Below are 25728 nucleotides of genomic sequence, written 5' to 3'. Positions count from 1 at the left end.
GGGAATAATAGTGCCCCATCATTGATGTCAGTAGAAGAAATGGTGCTTCATTGTTGGTGTCAGTGGGACAAATAGTGCCTCCTATCCCAGGGCCAGATTAAGGAAAAGAAAGGGCTACATATGGCCCAGAGGCCACAGTTTGGGGACCATTGGTTTATATTGTCTAACATGAAGGCCACGTGCCCAGGACATTTTTTAAACTTTGTTTGCAAACACTAGTGAAAAACTTTGTATTTCAGTTGGCATTTAGCAAGGTATTTAAGAAGCATCTGCAGAGCTCAGCCCAATAGCTACCCACACCTTGACAACCAATGCGTTCTAGACATTGTGCAGACATTGGACTAAATCTGCCCATTACTACTTGCCGTCCCTTCTATCCATGGCATGATATCTCATGACCAACTTCAGGGGGCACATGGAGAAGCTCCTCTGGCTATATATTCCACCACCTATCCACTAACATCCTCTGTATAATATAAACAGTATTATACTGAAGTTGGAGTGTGGTGATTAAAACCATCCTGATACCTCCTATTCCTGACACAGAGGTCTGGCTGAAGCTGCAACCATGATCCCCATGTCACCAGATTTAGCGTGTAACCTCCAATATCAAGAGCATATGCATCATGAACAGCAAGCATTTGCAAAACTCAAGCAAAGTTTCCAAAAAGTTAGTTCACCTTTGTCTATGCAGGTAAGGGGCACCTGTGGACAAAAACAGGCTGTGCATCTCTGACCAAAGTTGAATAATGCCCTTGCTATAGGTGTAGGCCATCTACGTACTTACCAAAGCCTTGGGGAAAAACTCCCAGAGATGGCATCCCCTGTCCTACCTTGTTGCTAGGACATTACTGAGACACTCCCATCAGTTACTGCTCACCTTCACCATCACAAGACAGGCCTGAGGGACACCATCTCTAGGAGTTTTTTTAGCCAGGCTTTGGGAGGTACATAAATGGCCTATAGCAAGGACCTTATTCAGCTTTGACCAAAGCTACACAGTTTTTGTTTACAGGCACCCATTTTCTGCAGGGGAAATGTTTTTGTAAAGGTTGAACTAACCCTTTAAATTCCTTCCAGCGCTCTTCAGATCCAGAGTGCTGGATACAGATCTTAGATTGGCTGCTGTTCTATAAAAGCTGTTAGTAGACTTCAGCAGGCTCTCAACAAGACCGCTAAAAGCTTGCTTAAAGGCATAGCCAGTGCCTGTTATGAGAAAAAAATATGGGCTCACTGTTAACTTTTTTCTAAAAATGTTAGATTGTTCATGATAGGTGACATTTAAGATTTACAGTTGCAAGAAAAAGTATGTGAACCCCTTGGGATTACGGGGAGTTTTGCATGCTTTGGGCATAAAATGTGCTCTGAACGTCATCTAAGTCACAATAGAAGAACACAGTCTGCTGAACATAATACTACACAAACATTAGATGTTGCCATGGTTTAATTGCACATAACATGTAAACATTCACAGTGCAGGGAGGAAAAAGTATGTGAGGCCCTAGCTTAATGACTTCTCCCAGAGCTAATTGGAGCCAGGAATGAGCCAACCTTGACTCCAATCAGTGTGATGATATTGGATGTGTTGCTGACAGCTGTCCTGCCCTTAAAAAAACACACACCTGTTTTGGGTTTACTGGTTTCAAGAAGCACTGTCTGATGTGAACCATGCCTCGCAGAAAAGAGCTCTCAGAAGACCTACGATCAAGAATTGTTGACTTGCATGAAGCTGGAAAGGGTAACAAAAGTATCTCCAAAAGCCTTGATGTTCATGTGTCTACAGTAAGACAGGCTGTCTACAAATGGAGAAAGTTTAGCACTGTTCTACTCTCCCTAAGCGTGGTCGTCCTGTAAAAATGACTGCAAGAGCACAGCGCAGAATGCTGCATGAGGTAAAGAAGAATCCCAGAGTGTCAGCTAAAGACCTACAGAAATCTCTGGCACATGCTAACATTTTTGTTGACACATCTACAATAAGGAAAACATTAAACAAGAATGGAGTACATGGGAGGACACCACGGAGGAAGCCATTGCTGTCCAAAAAGAATATTGCAGCACGTTCGAAGTTTGCAAAAGAGCACCTGGATGTTCCACAGCACTACTGGCAAAATCTACTGCGGACAGATGAAACCAAGATTGAGTTGTTTGGGAAGAACACACAACACTATGTGTGGAGAAAAAAAGGCACAGCACACCAACATCAAAACCTCATCCCCACTGTAAAACATGGCGGAGGGAGCATCATGGTTTGGGGCTGCTTTGCTACCTCAGGGCCTGGACAGATTGTTGTAATTGATGGAAAAATGAATTCCAGAGTTTATCAAGACATTTTGCAGGAAAACGTATGACCATCTGTCCACCAACTGAAGCTCCGCAGAGGATGGGTGATGCAACAGGACAATGACCCAAAGCATACAAGTAATTCAACAAAACAATGGCTGCAAAAGCACAGAATACGCCCTCTGGAGTGGCCCAGTCAGAGTCCTGACCTCAACCCGATTGAAATGCTGTGGAATGACCTTAAGAGAGCGATTCCCACCAGACATCCCAAGAATATTGCTACACTGAAACACTTTTGTGAAGAGGAGTGGTCCAAAATGACTCCAGATCGTTTTGCAGGTCTGATCTGCAACTACAGGAAACGTTTGGTTGAGGTTATTGCTGCCAAAGGAGGGTCAACCAGTTATTAAGTCCAAAGGTTCACATACTTTTTCCTCCCTGCACTGTGAATGTTTACATGTTCAATGCAATTAAACCATGGCAACATCTAATGTTTGTGTAGTATTATGTTCAGCAGACTGTGTTCTTCTATTGTTGTGACTTAGATGACGTTCAGAGCACATTTTATGCCCAATTCATGCAAAACTCCACGTAATCCCAAGGGGTTCACATACTTTTTCTTGCAACTGTATATGCAACAGCTGAAGGGTGTTTTATGGACATGAAAAATCATTAAACCTTGAAAGAAATCTTTGTAAATGCTTGCTGTACATCATGCTTTTTGGACTAGCTTTAACAAGATTAAACCTGTGTGGACCAGTCTGTAAAACTACAGCACTCTTTAAGATGTGTGTTCAATACTCCAAGACTGGAGATGCAGCACACTCACAGGGCTGGTGTGGGAGATCACTTATACACATGTGTGGGAGTAAACACAGCCGCGCATGCACAGCTGCATTTACATCCTAGGGAGGGTCACGAACAGGCAGGTATGTGTATTATATGGCAAAAAAGACATTGCATGTTGCTTCTGCAAAAAAGAGCCTGCCTGTTTTCAGTTTTTTCATTTTTTGCATTCAGTTCCTCTTTAAAGTAAAACTGTCCCTTTGACCTGCATAGACAAAGCACAGGTGCACTTTAAAGTGGAACTTTACGTAAAAAGAAAAAAATATAAAAATGGGAGAACAGGTAGGATTTTTAATGCAGGAGAGACATGCTTTGTTTCTTCCACATTAAAGTTACCTATGTGCTTGTCCTCCCCTGTACAGTGAGCTGCATAGCTCACTGTAGAAATTTGGCATGATGGAGCCGACTGAGCTCCTGCGCATGCATGGGGGTGATATCATAGTACTGAAAATGGCCTGCAATCGATATCCATAAGCCAGACGCTCAAAGATGTCAGTGGCAGGTGGGGAGCTCCAGGATGCTGCATCACTGGAGTGAAGGGGAGTATAGTTCTACTTTAATAAGGGATCCATGCACATGGGCAATCCAATCAGGTCAATCTTCCACCTATCAGTTTTCAGGCGGACCTGATAGAATGGTCCATGCAGCCCTATGGACTGGTGAGTTTAAACATACTTGTGTCCATCTGCAACCGCCTACGTCCTGGTCCTATCAGGCCTGCTAAAACGAATGGAGGAGGACTGCATCCTCTTTCATTTAAGCAGAACGGATCGGAGGCAGCAGGGTGTAAATGGGCCACCCATAAAGCTGAGCAGGGTCTGTCCGTGTCTGCTCTGCTGAAGCTGAGCGGACACAGACCTGTCATCCTCCCTGCTCTGCTCAGATCAGCAGGGGATCTGTCAGTGGATCCCCTGCTGATCGGAACACAAACTTCCTCTGTGAAAGGGCCCTAAGGCCCCTTTCACATGGGTTTTCTGATCAGGTTTGCCTGTCCATCCTTCAGCGTCTGTGGGCAGGCTAATGTAAATGATCTTGTGTCGGTTTGCATCCTCCTACCTCCAGGTTTCTCCAGTTCCAGAAAAAAAACTGAAAATGACTGCATCACTTTCCGTTTTTCCAGAACTAAATGTGACAGATCAGAGCCGACCTGATGTAAACAGACTTGTGTTCGTTTACATCTGCACACCCATAGAGCCATCATGAGTCCATCTCTGTCTGCTGTGCAAAATTGGACAGAAACCGAATGTGCATGGATGTGAAAAAACTGACATCCATCCTGTCCAGCTTCGATTCAGCAAAGGATCTGCTCACCAACCCCCTGCTGAATGTAGTGCAGCAGCACCATGTGAATGGGCCCTAAGGCCCCTTTCAAATGGGCGCCATCCAGTCTGCTTCATGATCCCCTGCTGAATCGAAGCAGAAAGGTATGCATGTTTTTTCAGCTTTCACACACTGAAGCTTTCTGGACCCTTTTCAATCTATGAGTGGTCAGATGAAAACAGACATGCGTCCATTCATATCAGACTACCTTCAATACATCATGTTCAGGTCCACAACAATGAATAAGGACACCGACCTTTTTCTGCTTTTCTTTCTGCACCTGAACTTGGAGGTAGTCAGATGTAAGTGGATGCACTTGGAGTGTAGACCTACTGTACATGACACTTGCAATCAGATCCATCTGAAAAACTAAGGGCCTTACTTCAAAATATCCGTAGAACTCACCTTATCCTTTTCATTTTTTTTTCTCAGGTTCATTAAATATCACTCCTATAAAGAATAAAATCCCATCATATGAAAATGCCAGCTTGACCTGTATGGACGTTGGTTCAATAGCTACAAAGAAGCAAGTTGAGGACAACATTGCAAAGATACCAGCCAACACGTATGTCTTACAGATATTGGCACCTCTAATCTTGTCTACTTTGGTTTATAAAGGGGAAACTATAATTTATGTAACCTGAAGTGGGCTGAAATTGCCTAAAAAAGTGTTGTGTATTAAATAGAGATGAGCGAATCGAACCAGGCGAACCGGAATTCGAGTCGAATTTCAGGAAATATTCGATTCGCGGCGAAACCGAAATTTTGCCTACTTCGGGTGCGCGAATCGAACATTTCCCGATCAGCCGGCAAAAGTGTCCCTGCAGTGAGCTCCGCTATTTCTGACAGTTCTCTGACAGAAGGAACACATGTTTAGCGGTTGAAACATTGTATCTATTAGTTTACATTTAGGATACAGATGTTTCAACCACTGTTCATGTGAAGAAGCTGTGAGAGAACTGTCAGAAATAGAGGAACTCTGCACATACACTTTTTGCCGGCTTGGAATTATTCTTCTTTTCATCCTACTTCTTCTTCTTCTTCATCTTCATCCTCAGAAGAAGAGGATGAGGATGAAGAAGAAGAAGAAGAAGTAGGATGAAAAGAAGAATAATTCCAAGCCGGCAAAAAGTGTATGTGCAGAGTTCCTCTATTTCTGACAGTTCTCTCACAGCTTCTTCACATGTACAGCGGTTGAAACATCTGTATCCTAAATGGAAACTAATAGATACAATTTGTATCTATTAGTTTCCATTTAGGATACAGATGTTTCAACCGCTGTACATGTGAAGAAGCTGTGAGAGAACTGTCAGAAATAGAGGAACTCTGCACATACACTTTTTGCCGGCTTGGAATTATTCTTCTTTTCATCCTACTTCTTCTTCTTCTTCTTCTTCTTCTTCTTCATCCTCATCCTCATCCTCTTCTTCTGAGGATGAGGATGAAGAAGAAGAAGAAGCAGTAGGATGAAAATAAGAATAATTCCAAGCCGGCAAAAAGTGTATGTGCAGAGTTCCTCTATTCTGCAGATACACTTAGAGGAGCTCTGCACATACACTTTTTGCCTGTTTGGAATTAATCTTATTTTCATCCTACTTCTTCTTCTTCTTCTTCTTCTTTATCCTCATCCTCAGAAGAAGAAGAAGAGGATGAAGAAGAAGAAGAAGAAGAAGAAGTAGGATGAAAATAAGAATAATTGCAAGCCGGCAAAATGTGTATGTGCAGAGTTCCTCTATTCTGCAGATACATTTAGAGGAGCTCTGCAGATACACTTAGAGGAGCTCTGCACATACACTTTTTGCCGGCTTGGAATTAATCTTATTTTAATCCTACTTCTTCTTCTTCTTCTTCTTCTTCATCCTCATCCTCAGAAGAAGAAGAAGAGGATGAGGATGAGGATGAAGAAGAAGAAGAAGAAGAAGAAGAAGAAGTAGGATGAAAATAAGAATAATTCCAAGCCGGCAAAAAGTGTATGTGCAGAGCTCCTCTAAGTGTATCTGCAGAGCTCCTCTAAGTGTATCTGCAGAATAGAGGAACTCTGCACATACACTTTTTGCCGGAAACCGCTGTATGGAGGGAATGTCCCAGAACTGTCATAAATAGTCTATTTCTGACAGTTCTGGGACATTCACTCCATACAGCTGTTTCAACCGCTGTATGGAGGGAATGTCATAGAACTGTCAGAAATAGACTATTAATGACAGTTCTGGGACTGTCCTTCCATACAGCGGTTGAAACATTGTATGTATTTGTTTCCATAAATGGATCCATTTATGGAAACAAATACATACAATGTTTCAACCGCTGTATGGAAGGACTGTCCCAGAACTGTCATTAATAGTCTATTTCTGACAGTTCCATGACATTCCCTCCATACAGCGGTTGAAACAGCTGTATGGAGTGAATGTCCCAGAACTGTCAGAAATAGACAGAAACTGTCACAGAACTGTCCTTCTTCTCATCCTTCTCCTTCTTCTCATCCTTCTTCTCATCCTTCTTCTTCTCATCCTTCTCCTTCTTCTCATCCTTCTCCTTCTTCTCATCCTTCTCCTTCTCCTTCTTCTCATCCTTCTCCTTCTTCTCATCCTTCTCCTTCTCCTTCTTCTCATCCTTCTCCTTCTCCTTCTTCTCATCCTTCTCCTTCTCCTTCTTCTCATCCTTCTCCTTCTCCTTCTTCTCATCCTTCTCCTTCTCATCCTTCTCCTTCTTCTCATCCTTCTCCTTCTCCATCTTCTCATCCTTCTCCTTCTCCTTCTTCTCATCCTTCTCCTTCTCCTTCTTCTCATCCTTCTCCTTCTCCATCTTCTCATCCTTCTCCTTTTCCTTCTTCTCATCCTTCTCCTTTTCCTGCTTCTCCTTCTCCTTCTCCTTCTTCTCATCCTTCTCCTTCTTCTCATCCTTCTCCTTCTTCTCATCCTTCTCCTTCTCCTTCTTCTCATCCTTCTCCTTCTTCTCATCCTTCTCCTTCTTCTCATCCTTCTCCTTCTTCTCATCCTTCTCCTCATCCTTCTCCTTCTTCTCATCCTTCTCCTTCTCCTTCTTCTCATCCTTCTCCTTCTCCTTCTTCTCATCCTTCTCCATCTTCTCATCCTTCTCCTTCTCCTTCTTCTCATCCTTCTCCTTCTTCTCATCCTTCTCCTTCTCCTTCTTCTCATCCTTCTCCTTCTTCTCATCCTTCTCCTTCTCCTCATCCTTCTCCTTCTCCTTCTTCTCATCCTTCTCCTTCTCCTTCTTCTCATCCTTCTCCTTCTTCTCATCCTTCTCCTTCTCCTCATCCTTCTCCTTCTCCTTCTTCTCATCCTTCTCCTTCTCCTTCTTCTCATCCTTCTTCTCATCCTTCTCCTTCTTCTCATCCTTCTCCTTCTCCTTCTTCTCATCCTTCTCCTTCTCCATCTTCTCATCCTTCTCCTTCTCCATCTTCTCATCCTTCTCCTTTTCCTTCTTCTCATCCTTCTCCTTCTGCTTCTCCTTCTCCGTCTTCTCATCCTTCTCCTTCTCATCCTTCTCCTTCTTCTCATCCTTCTCCTTCTTCTCATCCTTCTCCTTCTTCTCATCCTTCTCCTTCTTCTCATCCTTCTCCTTCTTCTCATCCTTCTCCTTCTTCTCATCCTTCTTCTCATCCTTCTCCTTCTTCTCATCCTTCTCCTTCTTCTCATCCTTCTCCTTCTCCTTCTTCTCATCCTTCTCCTTCTCCTTCTTCTCATCCTTCTCCTTCTTCTCATCCTTCTCCTTCTCATCCTTCTCCTTCTCCTTCTTCTCATCCTTCTCCTTCTTCTCATCCTTCTTCTCATCCTTCTTCTCATCCTTCTCCTTCTTCTCATCCTTCTCCTTCTTCTCATCCTTCTTCTCATCCTTCTCCTTCTTCTCATCCTTCTCCTTCTCCTTCTTCTCATCCTTCTCCTTCTCCTTCTTCTCATCCTTCTCCTTCTCATCCTTCTCCTTCTCATCCTTCTCTTTCTTCTCATCCTTCTCCTTCTTCTCATCCTTCTCCTTCTCCTTCTTCTCATCCTTCTTCTCCTTCTCCTTATCCTTCTTCTCATCCTTCTCCTTCTTCTCATCCTTCTCCTTCTTCTCATCCTTCTCCTTCTCCTTCTTCTCATCCTTCTCCTTCTTCTCATCCTTCTCCTTCTCCTTCTCTTTCCTCATCTCCAAGGGCATTTAAATTAAAGGTACAGTGTTCTGCACTAATTTAAAGGCTCTCTGAAGCCTAGAAACCCTTTTTATAAGTCATCTTCGTAGCGAAGAAATTCGCATCGAATCGAATTTCACACTGGAATTCGCCGAATCAGCCGAATCGAATTTTTGAGAAATTCGCTCATCTCTAGTATTAAATATAGTGGGAAACAGATTTTAGTTATGTCCTTTTTTCTGTCCTGTACCTGTGACACCAGAAGAAAAAAATGGGTAGCAGTTAACAGGGCAAGGCACAGACGTCATTCAAAAATATGGCCCGACATTCTAAACCTTGCTGTCCTAAGATGGGTTTTTGTTTTTGTCTGTGTGCGTTCGATATTGCTGGATGTGTTATGTGCAGGAATGGTGGTGATGTCAATATCTGACAAATCTTACTGGCTTCTCTGCTGTCTTTGAGCATCGCCAATCTGGTGTCAGTCAGTTTGATGAAATGGCACATACCAGGGCTGGGCAGATGGGTAAACAGAACGACAAAGAAAACATGCTCTATCACAAATGATCTGGGAGACTGGAAACCGCTGCTCTGACCCAAATGCCTTTGAAATGTAGCAATAATCCTCTGATACAATGAAGCCAGCTACTCGGTAACATCAATTTTGACAGCTCTTTATTGGCTACATAGCAAGGTACAGTAATAACACGCTAATGCGTTTCTGCCAAAGCCTTACTCATTGTCTGTACAAGCATGCTATAAGTAAGGCTTTGGACGAAACGCGTTAGTGTGTTATTGCTGTATCCTGCTATGTAGCCAATAAAGACTTGTGGCAATGGATGTTACCGAGTAACCAGCTTCATTGTGTCAGTGGGTAGACAGGAGAGGAATCCACCTTGGGCACTTCAGCGGGAGGGGGAGCAAATACGGGCGGGATCTTCAGCCTATGCTGCTAAAGTAGTTCACAGCTCATGGGAAGAGGGACGGGGATTGACACTTTCTTCTCTTTGCTCTGGCTGCTCAAGGACATTGTATTGCCACTGGCACATACACTAAACCTGTCATGGTTCTGGGAAACAAATATTCCCTACTATGCATTCTTTCAGAGCAAGGGAGCCAAAAAGAATTGATGCACAGTCTGATTGTTCCATAGTATCCACCCTCGATTTCAGTCTATCTATAGCAGGCGCCGGTGGGTGATTATCAGCCGGGACCCGGTGATTGACAGCGAACGGCAGCATGGGTAGGGCACTATCCATTCATTTTTTATCCAATCAGGCAGACCCTTGCACTACATAGGTGTTGGAAGATCTATAGGAAATTGTACAATCAGATTGTAATATGTATTTTAAAGGGTAACTCCACTTTTGTGGGGAAAACCCCCCAAAAATAATATAACGTATACAGTACAATTGCAACACAAGTCATATTGTAATTGAATGATAATAAAATTGACCTTACCTTTTCAATCTGCAGTTCTGTCATTTTCTGTAAATTGGAATATGGTAACCTGGAGGTGTCCTGTACACAGATGGTGTACAGAATGTCCCCCAAAAACATAATTTCCTGCTTGTGTGATTGGCTCACGGATATTCCCAGAAGTCTGCACTAAGATACAAGTCAGATTTTGGACATCCCCTTTACTAATCTTTGCACATTGATTTTGTTCTTTTAGCCCGGCCTGGTACGACTGGGGAGTTGGAGAAGTTCAGAACGGAGTGTTTGTGCCCAGTGTGTGCTATGATAAATCCAGCCAGGCGTCTGCCTTCTGCTACAACCCAACCTGTAAGTACTACTCATCAGAAACATACTGATCCACATATTCAAATCCAAAATCAAGGCACTTTTAATATGGCGACACACGTTTACTGCTGAATGTTTTAAGAGTCTAAGACCTTTACAAACAAGACACTTAAAGTTCACTTTTTCGTGAAAAATGAAAAGGTGAAGGAACTCCAAGCATCTTGGGCACCCCTCTGGATTTGCTGCACATAGCGCCCAGAGCTGCCAAAGTAGTGGTCCATACACCATGGGTGAGTATCCATCATAATGTTAGAAATGGTAAGCATTTGTTAGTCAGTGTGACCATGTGACTGCCCTGACCAATGAGAAGCACTTTTTTCTTTTCTGACACCTTACTGGAAGAAGAATCCTCAATTGCACTTCTTATTGGTCAGAATTGTTCATCCATTATTATGGATACTTACTTTTGGCTGTGTATTGTGATATATGGACCGCTACAGGAGCAGCATGGGGGCCGCTATGTGCAGTGGGGTCTGAAAAGTTGGACAGGATATTTGGACTTAGTACAGATTTTTCATTTTTCCTGGAAAGGTAAACTTACTCTCTAAAGAGACCCTGTCACCAACCTAAAAACAAATTTAAGTAATAGCACAGAAAAAAGTATCTTTCTTACTTATTGTGTTATTTGGTTATATTCAAGCCAAACTCAAGGTCTGTATATTTTTGCATAGTAACAGTAGTCCAGCTTGGACCAAAGTCAGTACACATGTTCCATACCTGGAAAGTGTTCTCTAATTGAACAAGTTGGAGAGGCACCTTTGTGATCTCCACCTCATCTAATTGTGCAATATGCCTCTAAACGTCCTAGAAAATTCCACTACTCCAGGAAGAGTCCATTCCTGAGCTCAGCCCCCTCCTTCCTTGCATGTCATACCCCTCTACTCTATATCTAATTACTGTCTGTGCTGGCCTAGCTCCTCTGGACCCCTTCCTCAACTTCCTGCATAGCCTTTTATGTAGCAGCTAGAGGAAGAATGAAGGGCAATACTATAAATTGTCACTTAAGTGACAGCTCTGACTCTGCTGTGGATGCTGACATCAAATCCAAGAGGGTGGGACCCAGCAGTAGTTTCAGGGCTTTTGAATGTCTACACAAGGGAGGCTATTACAGGCAAATAACATGCTTAAAACACGTTAAATTAAAAAATAATCTTATGTAAAATATTTTGTTGAAATGAATGGTCTGGCGACAAAGTGTCTTTAAAGTTTAATTCAAGTTAGTTATGGATAGATTGGGAAGTGGTTTGAGCCTCTGTTAGGCTTTTATTGCTGTGAATCACTGGAAAGATTTTTTACTCGCTTATGGCGGTTCACACCATGCCCGCAAATGAATAGCCAATTTAGTCCAAATGCAATATGCACTCTATTTGCGATCTGCAGCGATTGTCTGTACAAAGTTAATGACATCCCAAACGCAGGTTGTAAATGTAGTGTGTTTGTCTGCACCGAATCACTTGGTACTTTTTTTTGTTGTTGTCTGATTGCAATGCGTTTTAAAAAGCACTACTTTTGGTGCAGTGCAGTGGAATTTTAGCCCATTCAAAATGAATCAGGAAATAACACAGCACAAAACTGACTGTGAATGCCTTCCTGTACAATTCATATGCAGGCATGGTGTGAACCGGCCCTAATAGAGAAGTATGGGCTTTTTTTCCCCAATTATACTTACCTAGGTGGATGCAGCATCAGTTCAATGCTGCATCTATACTCCACCGGCTCTAAGTGTGAGTACTCAGTGATCACATGATCACTGAGTTCTCAGAGCTGTCTGTCAGTCACCGCTCTCTGCTCTGCCCCCCCCCTCCCTGCACTCAGTGGAGTGTTGGGTTGTGGAGGGGGAATAGGCTGAGCCAGATGCTGCTCCAGTCTCTAGGGTGGATCCCGACTTTGAAGTCAGGATCTTTCCCCTGCCTGGTCTGGCTGAGTGACATCAGCCAACAGTGGGCTGTCGTCTGAAAACGGGTCACAGGAGTGCAGAACGAACTGTGATCCGCAGGAGAAGTACAGCCAAAAGAGCAAAAGTTAATAAAGCAGTTGACTTCTGTTGAATGGAGGTGCCGCTCACTGATCTAAATTCAGCTGGTCCGGTGGGGAATTTCAATTAGTGTATGGCCATTGTTAGCATCCTGCTGACAGTGGTAACCTGTCACCTTGAAGAGGTGTGGACAGGGGCGTATTTACTACAAGGCAAACAAGGCATTTGCCTAGGGCGGCAGCAGCATCTTTCAGGGGGCAGCACCGCCTCCCCCCAAAGAAGGGATAGAAGAAGGGACACACAGCATGGGGACCAGGTGGGATCTGAGAGATGCTGCGGGCTACTTGATGGTGTATGTAGAGTTTGACTTTTGTTCCCGAGGATGTCCGGAGCTGCGAAGTTGAGTGTCTTCTCTCTCGCAGAGGTTGGGGGGGGGGGGGTTGCCAGTGTATGGGGGGAGGTGGTAGCGGAAGGCTGTCTCTGGTATGGGTGGGGCTGGGGTTTTGGTCAATGTCAGGCTGTCTTTGTGGGGGTATTTGTCCGTGTCAGGGTCTCTCCGTGGGGGGGGAGCCAATTTTTGTGTTGCCTAGGGCAGCACGAAACCTAAATACATCACTGGGTGTGGAGCTTTTCACCGTTACTTGTCAGCTGTGTTGAGCATATAATACTGTGATACAAAAACATTATATAGCTGGATTACTGTATTTATTCTATTTCTTTGCAGTGGCGGATGTCATCATTAACAAGGATGACCGAAGTAAGGATTTTTCTTTTAATTATTACTGTTTATCTACCATCTGATGTGTGGTACTGGTAGTATAAATGTTCGCAGCACCACAAGCTTAGCCGTATTGGAATTAATAAAGCAATGCACAGAGGTCTCTCAAAGCGAACCTTGCATTACATATATGTGTCCTTACTCCTGACTCTGATCTCATTTGTTCTTTCATGCCTCCACACCCCATGTACTGGCCCCAGGCTCCTCTCTGGGCCATCTACCACCTAAAAACACACTGACCCAGTGTCCCATTGCATGTGGAAAGTCCTCTAAGAACTGGTTGTCACTCATACAGATTTTCCAGATATGTTGGGATACAATCTTTATTTGTTGGGTTATTTGTAGCAAATGCTATTGCACATTCTTACTGTTGATTTTATGGGCCTCCCAATGCAATATTTTGTTTTTATTTCTATGGTGAGTTTTTTTTTATATGGGATACCTGGACACATGTTTTTGCATAAATGGACCCTAAATGATGTGAATATAATTTATGTATTTTAGAAGTGTGTAGGCAAGTGAAGCTAGCTACTTTGTCACTAGGTGGGTAGGTAGAATAGAGTCTTGTCCAGCAGGTAGTGACACCAGATGTTAGGCCCCTTTTAGGTAGAGCCCTACAAAAAAGGCGAGTCAGCACCCATATACAGTTAGGTCCATATATATATTTGAACACAGGCACAAGTTTAGTTTTTTTCAGGTATTTACCAAAACATATTCAAGCTATAGTTATATAATGGATGTGGGCTGAAAGTGCACACTCTCAGGTTTAATTTGAGGGTATGTACATCCATTTTGGAGAAAGGGTTTAGGAATTACAGCTTTTAAGATTAGCCATCCCCCCTTTTTCAAAGGACCAAAAGTAATTGGACAATTGAATCTAAAGCTGATTTGTGGCCAGGCGTGGGCTGCTCCTTCATTATTTCTTCATCAATTAAGCAGGTAAAAGGTTTGGAGTTGATTGAGTCACCCAAAATCCTACTAGTGTATACCCAGCTGAAGCGTATTAGGGATGCCATAGACCAGACAACAGGCTGCCTATAACTTTACCAGAAGCTGTGTGCTATCTTGGAAAGTATCAAATACAGAAGCAGAGATAAGGAATAGAGAAATCCTGTCTATGAGCTTAATACTGTTGCATTGGCTACAATAGAAAGAAATTTGGGGCTTTCTTGTCAGTTGTATATTATCATGGCTAGCTGCAGACTAAAATGTAATATTTTAAGGATATCTAAAGAAAGAAGCATAAAATGTAATATAGTTCTGGATACCCATCTCTACATTCTTTTCAATCCCCCCCCTCCCCGTCCAAGTATAAAACAGAATGTGACAGGGAGACCACATGAGCTATTGTAATCCCTGACATTGCACCAGGGGTTGTGTGTGTCTGTGTGTGTGTAGACACTTCTCAAACTCCAAATGTAAATGAGCTTTTACTGTCCTGAGCAGGGGTGGACTGACAACTCATGGGGCCCCTGGGCAATAGGGGATCATGGGGCCCCTGTGTCCTTGCCCAAACTCAAAAAAGCCTATGAAAAAGGTACCAGGGCATCTCATGGGGCCCCTTACTGACCCCAGGCCCTCGGTGCCCGAGTTTCCAAATGGTCAGCCCGCCCCTCGTCCTGAGCCCCCTATAAGGCTGCTTTCACACTGGTGTGCTGCACTTTCCTGCTGAGTTAGCTGTGCTTTGACATAGACTTCTATTATATCTTGCGGGTATGGTGCACTTTCTGAGAGCGCACCAAAATAACTGCGTTCAGTAGATTTGGTGCACTTTCAGAAAGCGCACTATACCTGCAGGATAAAATAGAACTGTGCTTCCCTGGTTTGAGGTCGAGGGCCACATCAAAGGCTACAGGGACCACATGTGGCCAGCGGGTCACAGTTTGAGCACCCGTGGCTTAGGGAGTAGAGGAAAAGGCTGTACTGTACTCTTCCCTTCAGCGCTCCCCCTGATGCTCCAGGCTGTTGATGGTCCCTCTGTGTCATCCTGTACAATGCAGGGCCATTAGACCTGCGTTGTATATGGAGGAGGTGAGTGTGTGGCCGAGAGCGCCTTAGAGAGGAGTCAGCCGCACGAATGGAGGGTAAGTATTACTCCCTTTTCCTCTACCCCTAGGCGTAATGAGCATTTAACCCATAAATAGGGGGGCCCTACAGCAAATGTAATTTTTTTCTTGTGCCCGGAGTTGGGCTTTAAACATTCTTTTACTTGTACTGAGCTTTCTACTATGTATCTTTTACAGCCTGGAGGAAAATCCTCATGGGATGCTTGCTGGCCCTGATCTTTTTAGTATTGCTGTTTGCAGCTGTATTCATGAAGGGGTAAGTTCTATAATCTTTCCTTTACCAATAAAGTCTATGAAGTTTTCTGCCGAAAAAAAACTATACTTCTGTTTTCATGTTTGTGAAGCCAGGGGTATTGGCAGGAAAAAAATTCAACTTCAGCCAATACTTTTTAGTTTTGGATGCAGTGGGAAGGATTAGAGTGGGCTTGTTAGGTTTTTGTTGCTGTCTGTGTCAGTGGGAAGATATTACTATACTTGCTGTGCCCAGAAAGGCCCAAGATGGACATTGCCTCAAAATGAATAAAAATCCCACTTCTAATAGTTGTTAGTTTAACACTTTCTCCATTGGAAGGTTTTTCTCCACCTATGAGGGGAGCAGCTAGGTTAGTCCACCCATGCAATTCTGTACAAGAGTCCCTTGCAAGTCCCAACACAGTTGCAGAAGGTTAGCTCCACCCATGCTTACTTGGCAGCTATTCCAGTGCTTGAGGGTCGTGCCTCTACCCCTCGGGAGTTGTTCCTCCAGTACACATTTTCCTCACAGTCAATCAACGAAAATGAAGAATTGGAAGATTTCTTCTCTTTTTATCTGGGGTTCTATTCCACCAATGAGGCGAGCAGTAGGTTTAGTCCACCCACACTGCTATAATGCTGTACAACACAGTTGCAGAAGGTTAGCTCCACCCATGCTTACTTTGGCAGCTATTCCAGTGCTTGACGGTTGTTCCTCCATTGCACATTTTCCTCACAGGGAATCAATGACAATGAGGATGATTAGTTTAAACTGGTTGTAAACCCCAAATAATTTTTACCCTAATGCATTCCCTGCATTAAGGTAAAAATGTTTCAATATGGCTCCCACTGTTCTCAGTCAATTCCTGTGATGGAGGAGCAGAGGCGGGGCTGAGTCTTGCTGTCTGTGACTATAGATGCAGACAGCGGGGCTCAGGATCAAGCCTGAAGGTGTGCCACATTAGGAAGCAGCTATGGGGGCCCACTGAGCCAGGAGCAGCCAAAGGAAACCTGAGAAGAGGAGGATCAATGCAATGGTATTGCGCAGAGCAGGTAAGTATACCAAGCATTATTTATTTTAAAAAATGACTTTACAATCACTTTAATTTCCTCCCTGCTTTCAGGAACAAGTTTATCTGCTGCATGGGGCCAAGTAAGACCGAACCGGCAGATATCCTCCCATCTAAAGAACCCACATGGAACAATACAGGCATCTATCGACGCATTAGCCACGCCAACAAGGACATGCTATACGACAGATTCATGAACATAGAAAAGCGACCACCTTTTATTCGCCCAGAAATGAGCTTCTACAAGACCCACTACACAAACATGTCCTTTGACACTACTGGAGAAGAATGAGGGGGTCAATGAACATCATTTGAGGGTCTTCTAGTTAAAGAACTTTGCAGTACAGGATCACTTAAATTCCTTATTAACCCTTTTATTCACATGAGCAGTCCAAGAAAACGATTCAATTTCAAGGCCTACAGGAGTGGTAAATTTCCCTTTGACTTTTCTAGGAAGAAAATAGGAGATTGATGAGCCCTTAATGGGACTCTGTCAATCATAGGTGGGTTTGTAGAATGGTTGCTTTAATGACTTCTAAGCCTAAATAAAAAATGTTAAAGAGCTATCAGTAATACTCATGAACATGTACACAAAACAAATGCCTCGTCTGCTCAGGAAATTAGATTTTTTGTGTTACTTTAATTGTTTTATTGTTCTGTTAGTTATTTGAGGGAACAAAACCCCGCAGAGTGACAGATGGAATTATGATCTGCAGTTATTGTGAATATGACTGAAATATTGAATATATGATCGACAATTTAAATTTTCCTTTTGGTAGATATGTGAGTGCTGGAGCAATGAAAATGGGAATTATTTGTAATAAATATGAAATACATTGAATTCTCCTTAAGAGGTAAATCCTGATGGAGGTATAGTGTGTTTGGACCTGGTTCTGGTCCTAGGCTGCATCCTGATCACCTAATCGATGGTCAATTCCTCGGTGTGTGGTTAGGAATGCCCAGTACAAAGATTCATCCTGCTTGGAAATTATTTTAAAATATTTCTTGGTTAAAGGCATCAGATACCACCAACATGTTTTGGGGAAAAGAATTCTTCTTTCTTCGGGGATTGAACTATGGTTTATTATGGAATCAGGCTAGAATGAACTAGGAAGCCTGAGCTTAGGCAGGGTTGGGGCTAGAATATTCAGCGCGTCCATACGGCAATGTGGATAGCTGGCTATATATGGCCATATTAAAAGGGAGCTATACTAGACCTATGTGCACGTCACATTAAAGCTGTGCTAACAGTATTATTTGCATGAAAAAGGGGTAACAGAAAAACTAAGATACTTACGTTTCTTGGAGAAAGTGCCACCATGAGTTTCCTTCTGGTGCTGGTCACCTAACAAAAGCGTCCGTATTTTACATAAATACAGTCATGTGACTCCTGCTGATGGAAGGATCAGAGATCGGTTTGGCTACAGAAAAGAACTAGCCAATCTGACCTTTGATCCTCACTTCCAGTGGAGGTCATATGATCTTTCTTATGTGACTAGCCCTAAAGGGGGCATCCAGTGGCATTTTCTCTAGGAGAGGTAAGAATTTTGCTATCTTAATAAAAAGCATCAAGCATCCATAACCGGATTAAATTGCCAAAACCGTACTGGCTAGTGGCATGTGTGGTCCAAGCCTAAGATATCTTCTTTTTTTTTTGTCTTCTGGAGATAATTTCCATTTGGGAGGGAACAGGGGCGGACTGACAACTCATGGGGCCCCCAGGCAATAGGGGGATCATGGGGCCCCTGTGTCCTTGCCCAAACTCAAAAAAGCCTATCAAAAAGGTACCAGGGGTATCTCATGGGGCCCCCTACTGACCCCGGGCCCTCTGGCAGTGCCCGAGTTTCCAAATGGTCAGTCCGCCCCTGGGAGGGAACATGCTAAAGCAGTATTTAAACCCAAAAGCAAACATGTAATATATTGCAGCTTATCAATTCTTAGATGTGATGGCTGCATTTGTTTTCTTTTTTAGGATTTCTTTTTTCTATTTTCATCTGGTGATCTGGCCAATAAATCTGTTGTTTTTCAAAAGAACAAGTTCTCTTTCAGTTACAGGAACGAGACAAACCATTTTACACCAACAGGGGTGTTTAAAATGATCAACTTTATTTACGTAAAACCTTTATCCCAAAAGCAAAAAAAACTGTTTACTGTAACTGATTAGAAATTGTGAGCTGGAGGTCAATTTTCAATTAGTTTTTTTGTATTTAAATCTGCTAGTCCTTCTAACACTCCCCTACCCCCCAGACAGACAATGCTGCTGTCCAAAGGTGCTTTATCTCAACAGGAAAAAAAAATGTTTGCTGTAACCGCTTATAAAGTGTGAGCTGGAGTTTGGCTACAATTTGATTGTAAGCTCGAAAGAGCAGGGCCCTTGAACCCCTCGTGTTTTGTTTTGTTACTGTATTGTCTCATGTACTGTCCCCCACTATAATGTACAGCGCTGAGCAAACCTTTCTGGCGCTATATAAATACTGTATAATAATAATAATATCTAAATCTGCTAGTACATCTAACACTCCCTTCCCCCCCAGACTGACAATGCTGCTGTCCAATGATGTCTCTGTTGCTACTTCATCCAGAGTGGGGGCACTCTAATACAGGAGGTGTCTTACTGGTTAATTTACCAAGTGAACACAGAGGTGGGAACAGCCTAAAACAAGAAAACTAATGCAGCCACTACATCTAAGGATTGGTAGCAAGCTGCAATATATTACAGTTTGGGATTTGGATTTAATACTGCTTTAAATATGAAATGTGGTTAAAAATATGGATACTGACTATATTTTATTTATAGATTTATTTATGGCAAAAACTACAAGAAGAATGAAGCTCTTGAATACTGTATATTTTACTGTATCTATGCTTGTTTTTTTCGAGTGTAATACATGCATGATCTTTTAGAATGTGTAAATAATAAAGTGTTTCTATAGTTATTAAACCCGGAGTTAGTAGTATTCTATCAGTAAGAGGGGGAAATGTAAGCTCTGTCCATACAGATGCAGAAATTGTCTTTGTTTATTACAGGTATTTATATATCGCCAACCTGTGCTTCCCGGGTGCACGAAAACACCAAGATTGGACGCACAGGGGCTGGATGCCCAGTGTACATGTAGGGTTTTTACTTGTCGCTTTTGGTGGACAGAAAAGACGGACGTCCCCCCCCCAGCCATGCTGTACCATGATCTGTCATCCGCTGTATCCAGTGGACCGATCTGTGTAGCGGCCATTGGTGGTACCATGTGATCACTGTGGCCAATCACAACAGATCACATGACAATTGTACACAATGGATGGCGTTCATTTATGCCATTCTCTGTGTACTATTGTGTTGCTCTCTGTGATTTTCACATGTACAGACAGTGGCCAATCAGAGATAACAACAATAGTAAATAATGAATTAATCCATTTTATTCAGTGAAAATTGTTGCTTATACCAGTAACATTTACTGGTATAAGCAATCAAAGTGAATGTAATGTATTGCTCTGGTCACAGTATGTTAAGCAAAATCTTAAAAAAAAAAGTAATGAAAAAGAAAAAAATTTAAAAAAAAAAACTTTTTTTTGTGCATACCGTTACCAGTGTCCCTGATCACCACAACACCAAATGATGACGCTTTACTGCAAAGGTATATAAATAAAAAAAAATTACAGCTTAAAAAAACTCACATGCCCAGTACTTTGGACTATCTACTTTACAAGAACGGTCATTTGGGGGATATTTGTACTGTCCTGGAGTTTTCGGGCCTCAAGAAATGAGATCAGACGTCAGTACATCAGGATTGATCGATATTAAGATATAGATCCCATGGTTTGTGGACTTTATAGCGTTCCTAAAGACAAAATAATATATGTAATAAGAAATGTAGCAGAATACATTTTGGCCTAAATTTATGAAAAAAGATTATTCATTTGCAAAATTTTATAACAGAAACAAGGAAAATCGTGTTTGTTTTTGTTTGTTTATGTAGCAAAGAATTGATTAAATACCGCCAAAAGAAAGCTCTGTTTGTGTGAAAAAATGATAAAAAAGTAATATTGGTACAGTGTTGCATGACCGTGCAATTGTCATTGAAAGTGCGACAGCCCTGAAAATGGCCTGGGCAGGAAGGGAGTAAAAGTGCCCAGTATTGAAGTGGTTAAACACTCCACAGCTGAGCAGGTTCCATTCACACCACTAACGCACTTTGGGTGGCTGTGCACCGGCTGACAATGAAACCGGCTGCATTTAGAGGGTTAGCTCAGCTTTACTAAAAAACTGCCTATGCAGATAAGGGGCGTCCGTAGGTTAAAACAAACTGTGTGCCTCTGACTAAAGCTGAATAATGCCCTTGCTATAGGTGTAGGCCATTTACATACCACATGAGGCCTGACTGGAATACTCCCAGGGCGTTGCTAGGTGAGGCCTAGTCCTTACCGTGCACCTCCTACATCACAGGAGTGAGGTCTCCAGCACTGAGCTCAGAGCTACTGCATCAGGGAGAGGGAGCGCATGTGAGGGGGTTTGGAAAAGAGAAAAAGCTCATTCCTGTGATGGAGGAGGTGAGAAATAATGACTAGGCCTCGCTTAGCAACGTCCTGGGAGTATTCCAGTCAGGCCTCATGAGGTATGTAAATGGCCTACACCTATAGCAAGGGCATTATTCAGCTTTAGTCAGAGGCACAGTGTTTGTTTTTATCTACAGACGCCCCTTATCTGCGGTAGGCAGGTTTTCCTCTAAGCCCGGTTCACATATATACAAACTAGATGCGTTTTGAACCGCATCCGATTTGCATAACGTGAACCAAACCAGTTTTCTATGGAGCCAGTTCACATCTGTGTCGGCCGGCCGCAGTGCAATATTAGGAGTCAGGTACATTTTTCAGTCCGGTTCAGGTGCGATTTCCAGTATCGCACAATTTAAAAATTTGCACCCGAACCCCGGAACGAATTTGCACAAAACTCTTTTTTAAAAATCGCACTGAAGCCAGCCCCGCATGTATGTGAACCCGCTCTAAAGGTGAACTAACCCCTTAAACGCAGCTGCCGCATACTACAATGTGTCACAGCGCCCTGCAGTGTAAGCCCTGGGTAACACTCATGTAATCTGATGCCTTCCAGAACGCATAGATTGGCATGTGAAGGGAGATAACATGGCTTTCTATAGAGGTTGTTCACACCTACGCGCTCCAAACGCAATGCAATTTCGAAGGCCTGGTTCACACCTATGCATTTTTCAGTGCATTTTCAGTTTTTGCAGAAACGCACTGCAGTCCATTTAACATGGTTTCCTCGGGGTCATGTTCATATCTGTGCATTTTTTTGGAGTCAGGGACTTTTTTCCCCACGGCAGGTTGCATTTTTGGTTCCACAGACTTCCATAGAAACACATGAAAAACGCTTGCGTTTTTCATGATTTTTTTGTTGGTCTTGCCTGTCAACATACACCTCCCAAAAATACATCAAAAACTTGTGTAAAAAAAAATGGGAAAATGCATCAGCCGCATCCTGCATATGTGTGAACCCTGCCTAAAAGGGTCCTGTGCGTGTTTGGTGCTATGCGGTGCGTTCTTGAGCCCCATAGACTTGAATGGAAAAAGCAGTGAAAACACATAAGTGTGCAAAGCCATGCGATTTCATTGTGAGATACACCTCTTTCTAATGTCACAAAATTAGCCAGAACAGAAAGCGCAGCAGAATTGCTTCTTAAATCGCACTTGAAAACGCATAGAAATCTCACCACATCAGTGTAACCATGGCTAAATATATATATATTTTCCCTTGTGTTGCAGAAAAAGAGCACATCAGATAAGTGCGTTTAACGTGCGTCAGTGTGGGCTAAATACAAAGCAAGCACCCTCTCTATTTTTCTTCAACTTAAATAAGGGCGTGTGCGTTTAGGTGTGTTCTGGTGCATTTTCAATGCGTTTTACTGTCGAGTTCAGTGCAGAAAAATGCAGCATTTTCTACTTTTTCTTTCTGGAACTGGAGTGCCCTGGAAGCGACCTCACTGGTGTGAACGATGCGTTTTTGATGCAGAAAAGAATGGACAGCATGTGGTGTGAACTTGGCTCTGACAGTAGCTTGACACCTATGCAGGTTGCGATTGCTGCTTTTTTCCTCCATGGTTTGCGCTTTTCACATGCATTTATGATGCAGTTTGCTTTTTTTGGGATGTGTTAATGTTGCTGGGGGGAGGTGTCTGCTGTCATGCAGGAAACTCAGCAAAAACACACGTACATTGCTTTTGCTTGCGTTTTTGATGCGTTTCCTTTGAAGTCTATAGAACCAAAAACACAACCTGCGGGGGGCAAAAAAAGTCCCTGACCCTTTCCAAACAACGCAGCTACTTGAAAATGCACATAGGTGACCCAGACCCATAAGGAATCATTGTAAATGGACTGCAGTGTGTTTCTGAAAAACGGAAAGCGCGTTGGAAACGGCGTCGATGTGAACCTAGCCTCAAGATGATCTGCACAAATATCGGCACGCTTTCAGTCTCCACCCCCCTTCATCTATGTCCAAGCATTACTGATAGCAATATATGATGACACCAGGGGGCAATGTTGGGTTGGGGGGCCGTGTTTTTTCTTTTCGGCCCCGTGTTTGGCGGCCTCTTACCCTTCCACTCTCCATAGATGGGCCCAGGGGCGGACTGACAACTCATGGGGCTTCCGGACAATAGGGGATCATGAGGCCCCTGTGTCCTTGCCCACACTCAAAGCACACCCAAAAAAGCCTATAAAAGGTACCAGGGGCATTTAATGGGGCCCCCTACGGACCCCGAGCCCTTGGGCAGTGCCGGAGTGCTCGAATGGTAAGTCTGCCCCTGGATTGGCTGGTTTTCTGGCAGTCTCTGCGTGTGAGACACTGCGAGCCAGAAATTAGGGGGGTGTTCAATGGCATTTTCCTGTTCTGTTTGGAGAGGGGGGTTCCCTGTGATTTCTCTCTTTGCCCCTGCATGGCTTCCATCAGTCCAGGAGGAATAGTATCTTAGAATTGACCTTTCATCTCATCTTGCGATGTAACACGAGTAAAATCCCCTCCCTACCCCCCCGCTGGGGTCCGATCTAATACTACAAAGGGGCATGTGCAGTTGCTGAAACCTGGGATCGAACCAGGGACCACTAGACCTTCAGTCTAACGTTCTCCCAACTGAGATATTTCAGCTTCTTGATGCCCCAAAGGATTTGTAAGTAGGATCATAATGATGATACCCAGCAGCAGGTACAAGTGGTTTACAACCACTTTAACTATGTCTATTGGGACGCAGCGTCTGCATGGACACAGCCGCGGTTCCCAATTTTGACATTCATGCAGGGGAAAGGGAATCAAACCCAACCCCAAACGCACCTGCACCAACACGGATATCAAATTATGAGCAATGGCTGTGTCTGTGCAGCCACTGAGTCCCAATAGACATGAATGGCACTGTGTGGGATGCACAGGTATTTCCTGCATCCGTGTAAGGCAGTGGCATTCATTTCTTATGGGTTTTCTTGTGTTGTTTTGGGGTTTTTTTGTTTCTTGTCTGTTTAATAGTTTGGATAATCCCTGTGGCTGCAGCGTCCGACTCTTGTTCGATGATGGTAGTTGTCCTTGGTTGCTTAATTTCGGTAGTGGCCCATGTCTGCTCGATGTCGGTAGATGTCCGTAGTTGCTTGCTTTGGGTTGTCCGTGGTTGCTTGGTTTTGGTTGTCCATGGTTGCTTGGTTTGGGTTGTTGTCCATGGTTGCTTGGTTTGGGTTGTTGTCCATGGCGTCCCTAGGTGGGTGCGGGGGGTGCGAGCCGCACGGGGTGACACCCAGGGACTACGTATCTGCCCTCAGGCAGAAGGGACAAGGGACCAGGGCTTGGCAGGTCGGGAGAGCTTGTCATAGCTCAGGTGGGAGGCAGGGTTTAGGCAGGGGGCGGGCTCAGCAAGTCTTGAGCAGGGAAGGTGGGCTCGGCTTATGCCATCCTAAATTAATGGCAAGCCGGCTGTCTTACCCTCTCTGTGCTTCCCGGAGCGCTGATTCCCTGCTGCACCCACTGACATCGATAGGATCTAGCAGGAAGCCCAGACCCGGACTGACCATCGCAGCTAGGCTCCGCCCACCCGGCCTCTATTCCATTCACTGCATAGGGCCGGAGAGCGGAGCCTAGAGGTCAGTTGACCGTGAAGAAGGGGTACAGGAGAGGAGACCATCACTGCATGTGAAGTATCAGTGCAGCTGCAGACACCACAGACCCCAGATAAGTGCTCCAATACTTGTCAAATAGAGTCTCCCCCCCCTCTCCTCTCCCCCCCTCTCTGGTTGTTGTCCATGGTTACTTGGTTTCATTTGTCCATGGTTGCTCAGTGTCAGTAGTTTTCCATGGTTGTCCATTGGCTGCAGCCACTGAGTCCCGATAGACATGAATGACACTGTGTGGGATGCACAGGTATTTCCTGCATCCGTGTAAGGCAGTGGCATTCATTTCTTATGGGTTTTCTTGTGTTGTTTTGGGGTTTTTTTGTTTCTTGTCTGTTTAATAGTTTGGATAATCCCTGTGGCTGCAGCATCCGACTCTTGCTCGATGATGGTAGTTGTCCTTGGTTGCTTAGTTTCGGTAGTGGCCCATGTCTGCTCGATGTCGGTAGATGTCTATAGTTGCTTGGTTTGGGTTGTTATCTATGGTTTCTTGGTTTTGGTTGTCCATGGTTGCTTGGTTTGGGTTGTTGTCCATGGTTGCTTGGTTTGTTGTCAGTGGCGTCCCTAGGTGGGTGCAGGGGGTGCGAGCCGCATGGGGTGATACCCAGGGACTACGTATCTGCCCCCAGGCAGAAGGGACAAGGGACCAGGGCTTGGCAGGTCGGGAGAGCTTGGCATGGCTGGGGCGGCAGGCAGGGTTTAGGCAGGGGGCGGGCTCAGCAAGTCTTGAGCAGGGAAGGTGGGCTCGGCTTATGCCATCCTGAGTTAATGGCAAGTCGGCTGTCTTACCCTCTCTGTGCTTCCCGGAGCGCTGATTCCCTGCTGCACCCACTGACATCGATAGGATCTAGCAGGAAGCCGAGACCCGGACTGAGCATTGCAGCTAGGCTCCGCCCACCCGGCCTCTCTATTCCATTCACTGCATAGGGCTGGAGGGCGGAGCCTAGAGGTCAGCTGACTGTGAAGAGGGGGTGCAGGAGAGGAGACCATCACTGCATGTCAAGTATCAGTGCAGCCGCAGACACCATGGACCCCAGATAAGTGCTCCATTACTTGTCAAATAGTCTCCCCCCCCTATC

General features: G+C 44.0%; 1 protein-coding gene across 1 annotated transcript in view; it reads left to right on the top strand.

Moving 5' to 3' along the window:
- Positions 1-19436, top strand: part of LOC149456725 (uncharacterized) — a 31183-nt gene extending 11747 nt beyond the window's left edge. The window contains exons 4-8 of the mRNA XM_089684611.1: positions 4879-5011; positions 10248-10357; positions 13075-13107; positions 15372-15450; positions 16550-19436. Coding sequence (XP_089540737.1) covers positions 4879-5011; positions 10248-10357; positions 13075-13107; positions 15372-15450; positions 16550-16787 — 593 coding nt within the window. The 3' untranslated portion in view covers positions 16788-19436. The remainder of the gene's footprint in view (positions 1-4878; positions 5012-10247; positions 10358-13074; positions 13108-15371; positions 15451-16549) is intronic.
- The last annotated feature ends 6292 nt before the right edge of the window (positions 19437-25728 follow it).

The sequence above is a fragment of the Staurois parvus genome, unplaced genomic scaffold (assembly GCF_062004578.1).
Source record: "Staurois parvus isolate SC_StPar_1 unplaced genomic scaffold, SC_StPar_1.0 ptg000350l, whole genome shotgun sequence".
Classification (NCBI taxonomy): domain Eukaryota; kingdom Metazoa; phylum Chordata; class Amphibia; order Anura; family Ranidae; genus Staurois; species Staurois parvus.
Note: the sequence above shows the minus strand (reverse complement) of the source record. Positions and strands in the feature narration are given on the sequence as shown.